The sequence below is a fragment of the Hippocampus guttulatus genome, chromosome 7 (assembly GCF_054856545.1).
Source record: "Hippocampus guttulatus isolate MCC_2025c chromosome 7, RoL_Hgut_1.0, whole genome shotgun sequence".
Taxonomy (NCBI): Eukaryota; Metazoa; Chordata; class Actinopteri; order Syngnathiformes; family Syngnathidae; genus Hippocampus; species Hippocampus guttulatus.
Window position 1 is genome coordinate 15,504,131 of NC_141267.1, and position 11,017 is coordinate 15,515,147.

At 43.6% G+C, this 11,017-nt stretch overlaps 1 protein-coding gene across 1 annotated transcript; it reads left to right on the forward strand.

Moving 5' to 3' along the window:
* Positions 1-5,498: 5,498 nt before the first annotated feature.
* Positions 5,499-8,887, forward strand: rxfp3.2b (relaxin family peptide receptor 3.2b). Its single transcript, XM_086116686.1, has one exon. The coding sequence runs from the start codon at positions 5,753-5,755 to the stop codon at positions 6,944-6,946; it is 1,194 nt and encodes a 397-aa protein (XP_085972812.1). The 5' UTR covers positions 5,499-5,752; the 3' UTR covers positions 6,947-8,887.
* Positions 8,888-11,017: the final 2,130 nt, after the last annotated feature.

Below are 11,017 nucleotides of genomic sequence, written 5' to 3' on the forward strand. Positions count from 1 at the left end.
AAGAATGAAGACGGCAAATTTATTTGGGGACACGAGGAGGTAATTTAATAGAGTTGACACTCGGATCTCGTGTTGTGTTTTATTCTGCGAACAGATACAATATTCAAAACAGCGAACGAGTGAAAAGCATATTTCTAGGTTAAAGGCACAGAGCATCATGTTGATTCGATTTTACTGGTTTAAGCAGGAAGAGTATGCAAGTGTGTTCAAAAGGATGCCACCTCGTCGTTTTAATCCCCAAAAGATCACATCATTGCAACATGCGCAAACCCCTTCAACCCGTGTGTAAATTAACCGTCCTTTTATTGGGGTCATTCAGTCTGATGGGATCCAAAACAAGACCCGCATAGAAAATTCGGTCGCTTCAGAGATAATGATGTTCACATTCTTTTATTGATGCACTAAACAATATTTAATAGAGTGGTTGCATAGAGCTGCACTGCATCATTCTAATGGCTGTTTTGAATAGGGGGACTACTTAGCGCAGAAGTGGGATGATGCGTGTTCATGTTGCGTTAGTTTTGATTGCATGTGTGTTTTGTGTCATGTTCTGTCATGTTTTCCCTTTTGCATGCGAGGTCTTGCTTGTTAGATTTTCGTTTCCACCTGTTCCTGTCAGCCGTTGTGTCAACCACTCAGCTCCATTGCTTGGTTGTTGCGTTTTTTTTTATCCTCCTTTTGTGTCACAAGCCAAAGTTTGAGGTACAAACAAGATGGATACGGTGCCGTTGGAGTGAAGATAAAAAAAAAAATAATAATAAAGCAATAATAGTGCGGTAATTCCCCTCACGCGTGAGCAAGAAGAGGCACTGTGCAGGTTCAGTCAAGCAAAAGACTACAAAACGCCTATGAGAAGAACTCAGGGCCAGATGCTGACACTGGACTAACCTGGCCAGCACCTGGAGCTGTTCATTAAGCCACGCCCCTTAAAGGTGCAACTGAAGATACAAATGAATTGTATTCAAGCATCAAAAACATTTTATCCAGTAATGCTTAATCTATATCCACTGAAGGGGAAATGCAAAAGAAAGGACTGTGAGCCTCCCTCAAATTGTTTTCATTTCTTATCTTGTGTGAGGGGTATTAATTTTAATGCCTGACCCATCAAGGAATAGCCAGAAAAATCAGATTTTTGGGAAATGAGATGTTCCCTTATCACAAAATCCACAAAAATATTTTTGCCATATCATGTTGTTTTTGATATTTGTCATATTCCGTTTATAAGCATTATGTAGATTACATCTGAAAATGAAAATTTGGGGAAAATCATATTTTAAACCTGCAGTATCAAATTTGATACAGATGATTCAATGTAATATAAAGAATGAGTTACATAATGAAAATGCATGTATCAAATATGATACAAATGGCATTATAGGGATAAGTAAAAAGCAGTCAGCAGAGTGCAGTGACCGAACAAGATAATGAAATGACACAAAGGTATGCAGCAGCCTGAACACCGAGGGCTCTTTAGGTGAATGTTAAACGGCCTGAACGGTTTCCATGTACCCCGTGATTGGCAGGTGACCACTCAAAGGGGTGCCCCACCTCCCGTCCAAAAGTCCTCTGGAAATGGCTCCAGTTCACCCGTGACTATGATTAGGACAAGCGCTATATAGAAAATGGATGGGCGATACTAAACGGAGTGTTAACAATTTTATGAAAGGCCACGTCTTTGTGGTACAATATTGCAAAGATCAAAACTCAGCTCAACTCAACTGTTGGTACCTCTAATAATGTCTGGTCCGCAGACCTGAGGCACCGGGCGGAGGCGCTCAGAGAGGCGGAGAAGCTCAGTGAGGTAAGGTGGAGCGAGGCCATTTAAAGATTTGAAAACAAATAATAGGATCTTAAAAAGAACTCTAAAATGTCGAGGGAGCCAGTGAAGGGATGCCAAAGTTGGAGCTATGTGCTCCCTCTTACGAGTACCAGTCAAGAGGTGAGCAGCGGCATTCTGGAGCAACTGGAGAGGCTTAATGGAGGACTGGCTGACTCCAAAGTAAAGTGCATCACAGTAATCCAGCTGGGATGTGACGAAGGCATGAATGACCGTTTCAAAATGCTCATGAGAAAGAAGAGGTTTCACTTTACAAAAGAAAGAAAGCTTTCCAATTACATGAACCCCTGCAAGGCCAGCCGATGCAAAATTAGGGACATATGATACGGTTAAGGCTCTACATTAAGCCTTGAACGAATAAAGTCTTTTTAATAAATAAGAGTATTCCCGAGTGATATGTTGTTACTTGCTGCTCCGCTAATGTAACTCATATCAATACAGATTCATCTAAATTAGTTTTTCATTTCTTTTGGAGATCTATTGACATCCTCTGATTCCTCCGTTAATAAGGCAAGTCACAAATTGTCCACAGTGAGATTGTTTGCCATTATTGTTAATTATGAGATAACGTTCAGACGCAAAGTGACAGATTTCCCACAGGCCAACGAGTGATAAAAAAAGGCAGACCTGATGTCAGGGTATGCAATTCAGATGCAGTGCGATAAAATTGAATTATTAGAGCGGTAGGGGATTTTGCGTACTTTTTGCGTTGCCTCTATGCAAGATGTGAGAGAACAATCAGGACCAGAGTTTGAATGCCATTGTCCATGGCAACCGGAGGCATCTGTTTAGGCATGAGCCATTCAGGTAATTACCTCCAACCTTTGTAAAAGGGTCAGTCCCCCCCCCCCCCCCACCGCTCCTTTAGAATAAACTGAATGAAGCATTATTCACAAAGAGAACAAGTCATATAACACTCCAATTCAAAAACAAACTTCCAGCTGGGTGTTAAGCCAAATAGTTGTGAGCTGAAGTTGTTCATGGTCTTTGGGGTTTTTTTATGCAGTGGAAAATATGGCCAGTAAAAAAAAACAAAAAAACATGAAGCTCATTGCAATGAATGGTGTTCATGATCAGGTCCGCAGATTCTCCGAGGAAGCCTTCGCTGATGTTGGTCGCAATCATGTGAGGCGACAGGAGCTTGAGGACTGCAGCAACAAAAAGGATAAATGACTGTGCAAGCAATGTGACTTGTCTCTCCGTTTGAAATGTTAGGGCTTGAGTTTATCTAAGTTAATTCTACGGGTTATTTCAACTCATACTGCAATGTTGTTGCAGCACAACACTAAGCAACCACGGGGATAGGCAAACAGAGAGAAGGCAGGGACAAGTCAAAACAAGAAATCCAACCTCAAAGTCCTATCACGTCATGAACGAGAAAAACATCCATTTCCGTCCATCCATCCATTTTCCGATCCGCTTTGTCCTCACAAGAGTCGCAGGGGGTGCTGGAGCCTATCCCTGTTGTCTTCGGGCAGTCGGCGTGGGACACCCTGAACTGGTTGTCAGCCAATGGCAGAGCACACAGAGACGAAAAACAATCTGTGCTCACACTCACACTTAGGGACAATTTAGAGTGTTCAATAGGCCTGCCATGCTTGTTTTTTTTGGAATGTGGGAGGAAACCGGAATACCCGGAGAAAACCCACGCAGGCCCGGGGAGAACATGCAAACGCCCCACAGGGAGGCCAGAGCCGGGATCAAACCCACGACCTCTGCACTGTGAGGTCGACATGCTCACCACTCGATCACCGGGCCGCAAGAGAAAAACAATAGGTGTTCAAAAATAAAAATAAAAACTCCAAAAGTAACACCTGTAAATGTGCTAAGCATAGCTTCACAGAAGAAACACTTCTTCTGAGTCATCAACGTCACAACTGGCTCACGCTAAAGCTAATGCTGAACAAGGCGTATTTGGACAGTGTATCTTTAATCACGAGCCAATGGAAAAAGTTCTGTTCACTTCTGATGCTAGCAGAAATGAGGTTGACCTCTTGCGTGATAAGCTGATGTTTCGAATTTCTAAATAATATGTGAATTCAGGCCATATTTTTGATCAAAATTTTCGTCCAATGTGTTTTTTTCAAACTGTGAAGTCAATGAGGATAACGCAATCTCTTGTAAGACAAAAAGCATTGCTCTTAATGCAAGCAGGTGAAAAACTGTAGAATACAGTGCGCAGCGCCCTTCAGTCTGGCGTAATTGCTTTACATTCCGTTGAAAAGCAATTTGAATGCACTCACTGAAATGTCAGCTGCTTGCTTTTACTACTTCTGTGACTCATAACGTGAAACCTGCCACAGGGTCAACATCGACAAATGTTGCGGTTATACGGTTCGCTAAGAGGACAAGTAATAAGTCACAATGCATTCAACCGCAGCAAACTTCAAATGAAGAACTTCTATCCAGTAAGTATATGAGTTCCTTTTTTAAAATAGGAACCTCCGCTACACATGACGTCCATGTTGGATCACGCTCGGCTGAGTTGACAGCTTCACACCCAGTGGAAGACAGCATAAAAAATAGGATTTTCCCAGAGGTTCTTGTCATGACAGCCGGCAGCAAAACAACAACACCGCTTTGTAGCACTTATTGGATAGATAATGACATCCAACAACATTTTGTCCCTTTCATGCTGTTCTTTACTCTTTGAGGCGACGTGATTAAGTGGTAGAGGGTTGTTTCTTAATCCAGAGGTTGGTGGTTGGACCCCTGGCCATTGTGACCATACGTCAGTCAGTGAATGAGGTAACAGGTTGAAGTTTTTTGAGCATATTGCTATCCAAGTAATAGTGCATGACCGTTTGGTCGCACAACCGGAAGTCAACAAAATGAGGAACTGTGGTGTACATTGGTGCTAACCAGTGACGTTAACCACATGGTTGACTTTTGATGGTACCCAATAACTAATGTTACTAACCGTGTTTTGAACAATAGAACTTTAACGGTCGTTTAGCAAAGGCGCTGATGTCAAACTCAAAGCCGGGGGGCCAGATCTCGCCCGCCACATCATTTTATATGGCCCGCGAAAGCAAATCAAACATGTCAACTTCCATGATGCTTGCAAAAATCTCACCAAAATTCATATTCTCATGTGTAACAAATGAGAGATATTGAAAGCATTTTCTTGTTGCCAAAGCCCTCATTACAGTTCCTTCAACAATATGTGAATAAACTGTTGTTCTTGACTTCTTGATATGGTTTGAGTCATAACGGCCCTCCAAGAGAAACGGTAACTAAAATGTGGCCCGCGACGAAAATGGGTTAGACACCCCTGAGCAAAGTTGTTAACCAGCGGTTGTTAATTGAACAACTGGGCACAGGTATCAAAATGTCTACCTGAATGTATGTATCCGTGCTAAAGTAGCTCAAAAGTAAAGCAGAAGTAGTTCAATCAAAGAAATTCAGAAACGGTATTTCCTAAAACTACTGTCCGTACTTTCAAACGGTAGAAAACAGCAGCCCATTCGGAAGTGAGTTGCCACATGAGCTGCCTTTCAAAGACACATCCTCACAACAAAGACATGAGTGCTGTGTCAGTCCGGTTGTTATTCCTCTATTCCCCCCCCCCCCCCCAAATGGGCATGCCTGGGCACTTTGACGCAGCGGTGGGAATCAGAGCATGACTTCTCTCTGCCGCCCAGATGGTGAGGAGACCAGCAGCGTCAACGCTGGTGTGCTGTTGCGCGCTCACTGGCAAAGAGATAAGCACAAGCGCACACAGCGGCGAGAAGTAGAGAGCAGGAGAAGGAGGAGGAGACGAATAGCAGCAGGCAGCTTTTATTTCAAACTGGCACGGACAAACGAAGACCATGCAATGCTGTGCCGCCTTCCCGACTGCTTCGCCTCCTGTTTCATGATCCGCGGCTGTTGAACTTTGCCCTGGCGGGAGGTATGTGATCAGTTGGATCCGATATGAATGAGACTGGAGTTCAAACTCTGGCTCCGGAGCCATGTGAGCAGCAAATGATGCTGGAGGACTGTGGGAACTGTAGCACCAGTTCTAGCGGGAACTTGTCTTTACACTGCTGGCTGCAACTGCTCACCAGGGAGTCAAGCGCGGAATTCCAAGGAGACGGCTCCAGCCTTGTGGTACGCGTGATGATCGCGTGCGTCTACTCCGTCGTCTGCGCGCTGGGGTTGGTGGGGAACGTGCTGGCGCTGTATCTGCTGCACTCGCGTTACAGGCAGAAGCAATCGTCCATCAACTGCTTCGTGATGGGGTTGGCGATTACCGATCTGCAGTTCGTCCTGACTCTGCCCTTCTGGGCAGTGGACACGGCACTGGACTTCCGTTGGCCTTTCGGCCGAGTCATGTGCAAAATCGTCAGCTCCGTGACCACCATGAACATGTACGCCAGCGTTTTCTTCCTCACGGCCATGAGCGTGGCACGGTACTATTCCATCTCGTCGGCACTTAAGATGCACAGCAGGAGAGCGGCGGCCACCCGGGCCAAGTGGACCAGCTTAGGCATCTGGGCCGTGTCTCTGCTGGTCACGTTGCCTCACGCCATCTACTCCACCACCGCCCAGGTGTCGGATGAAGAACTTTGCCTGGTGCGCTTTCCGGACACAGCCCACTGGGACCCGCAGCTTCTCTTGGGCTTGTACCATCTGCAAAAGGTCCTGCTGGGCTTCCTCATCCCTCTTATCATCATCAGCGTCTGCTACCTTCTTCTCCTGCGCTTTGTCCTCAGCCGTCGCATTTCAGGCGCCGCCGGCCCAGAGGTGGAACAAGGCCGTCAAAACCGTCGCTCCAAAGTCACCAAATCAATCGTCATCGTGGTTCTGTCCTTCTTTCTGTGCTGGCTTCCCAATCAGGCACTGACGTTGTGGGGGGTGCTCATCAAGTTTGACCTAGTGCCGTTCAGCAAGGCTTTCTACAACGTGCAAGCGTACGCATTCCCGCTGACCGTGTGCCTGGCGCACACCAACAGCTGCCTCAATCCGGTGCTCTACTGCCTGGTCCGCCGCGAGTTCCGAGCGGGTCTCAAGGAGATTGTCCTGCACACTACGCCGTCCTTCAGGGGTCTGAGTCATCTGCTGCGACGCAAAGGCAAAGTGGCAGAGGCGCCACCCGTCATGGTGCTGGTCCAAATGGATGCGTGAGCAGTGGACAGATGGATGGATGAATAGATGGCTTCGGGACAGTTTTCCAAGTGGAGGAAGAAACTGCCTTTGTTTATTTGCCTCACCCAAATCCCGTCAAGACAGCAAATGCCAACACCTTTATTTGTATTCCACTTTGGTGCAAATAATACTCATGCCCTACGCAGCGGGACGTGGCCCACTTTCCCCTTTCCCTCCAAGACTTTGTGCTGTTGTATAATCGCTCAAACCTTTTCTCGCCCTGTCTATTTGTCCCTCTGTGATCGACATTGCTGGTGATGCCCCCCCCCCACCCCCCCCACCCCGCCACTGAACCCTCCCCTCACGGAATGTGATCGTGAATATGTATAAATATCAATCATGAGTGATACTTTGAGAGTTGCAGGACTCTGGTATGAGCCCGAAGGTTACGACGTGTAATCCTCACTTAACATCTGACACAATGTGGGCGGGGAGCGATAAGGTATCAAGCTTTTTACAGATAAATCACTCCGGCTGAGGACTGGGGATGCGAACGAGGAGCCAGTCATGACGGACACATTGCGATCGGGATAGACCAGCAAGAGAAGGTTGCCCGGGTTTCTGCATTTGCAGTGTTTGTTTATTACTTGGTGCGCGTCGTATGTTGTAAAATCGAACATCACTTAAAGACGGTGTGCTGTGAAACTTACGAGAAAAAGACAGCGAAGTACCAATGTGATGGTTTGAATCTGATCCAAATTGTTCCATCAGTGTGCCTCATTCACCCATTACGTAGAGTTGATTGAATTTATGGTCAGAACAAAAACTTTAAAACAAAAGTTTGAACAAGTTATAACTGTTATTAAACATTGATATAAAATAAAAGCAGGCTCCACGCTTTTTGTTGTGGTTCCATTCCTACAAAGACATCATCGCAACCTCAATTTGTACATAAGTCAGAACTCGGCATAGCCTCACTAATGAAGCTATTCTGAAACGGTAGTAAAGTTAGTATTTGTATGAAAACCACTTCTTGGATATGAATATGAAATTAATCAAGAAACATAGGCACCGCGCAAACTGAGCTTGCTGTCTTGCATAACCTTGCAAAAGGTTGTCATGAACCTCAAGTGCATGGTAATAGTTTACCTACCAGAGATGTAAATTATTACATTTTTGCTATTTGTGGGCTTAGTCTTTGTTTTTTGTTTTTTTGTTGTTGTTTTATATACGTCTGTACAGTATTGCTAATGAGAATCTGGTTTCAATTGTCTTACCTGAATAAACAAAAGTTCAATCAATAAATCCAAGTGAAATTTACAAGGTGTTCATGATCGAAAGAGAGGTGCAATTTGGAGTTGCAACCATGATCAAATATAAAGTTGGAGTTTAAAGCATCATCAAGTATGACATCACCAAATCTGGTGAGACTTCGGCTCCTTTAGAATCTTAAAAAGTTCATTCCAGGGCCTTTATTTTCATTGAAATAAATGATCTTTTTAATGAAAGGGGCAAATAAAATCATTGTGGACTCAGCTGTATAGATTGTCCGTCCTTGAGAAGGCATCAGACTCCACTGTGCCTTGTTCAGTAAAACATGACCAAAAAAACAAGCAAAAAGGGCACAGAGATATAAAAATGTGCCGGTGTTTCAGCAAGACAATTAAAAGTTTCCAGTTCTTTGTTATTCTGTGCAGCAAAATCCAGCGTGGGCCTTGTGATTCGACTCGCGTATTCTCCTCCTTTTGTTCCATTACTACTAAAAACAATACTTGCTCGTGCACAGAGCAAGCGCTCGTTAATCACCAAAGAGACCCTGTCTTCCTCCCACATTCCAAAAACATAAGCTAGGTTAATTGAACAGACCGAATTGCCAATGGGTGTGAAAGTGCATGCTTATTTGTCGAAATGTGCACTTCATTTAGCTGGTAACCAATCCCGGGTGTTAAAATTGGATGGATGGATGAATTTGATGACATTTATTTTGGACTGGCATGTCAATAAAGTGTGAAAAGTCACTGACTTGAGCAAATTAAAAACTTGTGATCTGCATGGAGAAACGATGGTTTTTACTGCATGTTTGGGTGTGCTGAAAAGCAGTCTGAAATTATTTCATCGGGAGGGCCTGAGAATGGGATGTGAACCTATTTTTCTGGGTGGTTATTAATCATCGGCCACAAATTGTCGAATTTCTTTCGTGCAAAAACTCATAAAGTAGCAGCTCCGTGCAATTTGGGCAAAATGATGCTGCGATGTCCTTCAAACGCATCTACTTGAAGGTAGAGGAAATTTCCAGTAGGTTTATAAAAGCTTTCTATTTTTCAAAATTGACGGGAAATTGAAGTTCATTTTTCAAAAACAGAATAATCAAGCATTTGATTTGTCATGAGCATATCTCAAAATATTTTACATATAATTCATTTTTCAATTTTGCTACTTTTTCAATGATATTTATTATTTAATTTATTCTTGAACACTTTAAAAAATGACATCTATGTTAAATAAGGTTTGAATTAAAAAATAATAATTTGGGCAACAAATACCCACTTCTCTTGGCACCGTATTCCATTTGTATGCAGCACGACAGCTAAATGCCCATTCACCGTGTTTGCTTTGAACGTTGAGCTTCACTCATTGACCCCAGTCTGCAATGCCCTTCTGGGTTTATGTTCAAATAGCATTTCCTAAATATATTCAGGACCCAAAACATTTAATGATGGATAGAAATCACTTTCTAATTCGATAATAGGGAATTTTCATGCATATCCCTCCGCACACGCAGCTGCACAAACAACCAAAATGAATTAGTTTTTTCCTCATTCATTGTCACGTGAACCGTAGTCACATCTGAGCGCCCACTGAAGAGTAGTGATGTGTCGTTCGCGAACGAGCCGGCCCCTAGGTCGGAAGATCCGTGGTAGAAGAGGAAGGGGAGGGTTTTACACACACACACACACACACACACACACACACACGCGCGCGCGCGCAGGCGCGCGCGCACACGCTGCAGTTTAGAGAAGGGGGAGGGGTTAGAGAAGAGACACAGCAGCACACTGAGCAGCACGCAAACAAGACAAACGAGGAGACGAGAGAGTTAGCGAAAAAAACAACACGGTGGAAAGCGGAAAGGTGAGAAAATGGATAGGAAACGCAGTGAAATTTGGACTCATTTCAATTTAATTGATAGTTCAAAGGCAGCGTGTAGACTGTGCAAGGTTAAAATATCCCATCGATCAGGCTCCACAAATAACCTGCACAGGCACATCAGAAAAGTCCACCCATCAGTACAATTTGAAGAGAAAAGACAAGCAAGGGAACCAGCTATTAATGAAGGTGCTAGTGTGTCTGCAACTGTTGCTGCTGCTGCAATGTCACAACTGCCTAGATGTACAACCCAGAGCTCTATGAGCCACTTTATGCAAAAAGCTATAAACCAGCAAAACAGAACACAATTGACGAGGAACTGGGTAAAATGATTGCAAGTGATTTTCAGCCATTTTGTGTTGGCTGTGTGTTGTCGCAACATCTGAGAGAATCTTCTCCACAACAGGGCAAATATTAACAGAGAGGAGAAACAGGATCAACCCCTCAAAGCTGAGGCACTTGGTTTTTCTTCATGCCAATCTTCGCGAAAGACAAGTTAAAACTTTTACCTGGGTGCTGCTTTCTTCTTTTTGTTTTACAAATTCTAACTTATAATTTGTTGTGTGGTATTCAAAGCTTACTTATGTTGTTTTACTGTAAATAGTTAAAAGCTTATAAATATACACATTCAGAGATTGGAACTTTTTGTTGACCTTGTTTTGATATGGGTCTTTGTACTTTGTTTTTATTTTTGTAGCACTCCATGTTGTATTCCATGTTGAGTATGTTCAGAAGAATATACATAAAGCCATATAAATAATAAATATTTGATATACTGTCTATTTTTTGCATTAGTAATTCATTTTACGCACAATATTACGTTATTTTTGGTAGTAAATTAATTTAAGCAACAAAAAAACTGAGGAGCCATTTGGGAGCCGAAAGAGCCGGCTCCTAAAAGGCTCTTTTTAGGGAGCCGAGCCAAAAGAGCCGGCTCTCTAAAAGGAGCCGGAATTCCCATCACTA

Bases quoted from the DNA above. Each gene is read 5' to 3' on its own strand.
- rxfp3.2b (XM_086116686.1), top strand. From the start codon at position 5,753: ATGAATGAGACTGGAGTTCAAACTCTGGCTCCGGAGCCATGTGAGCAG.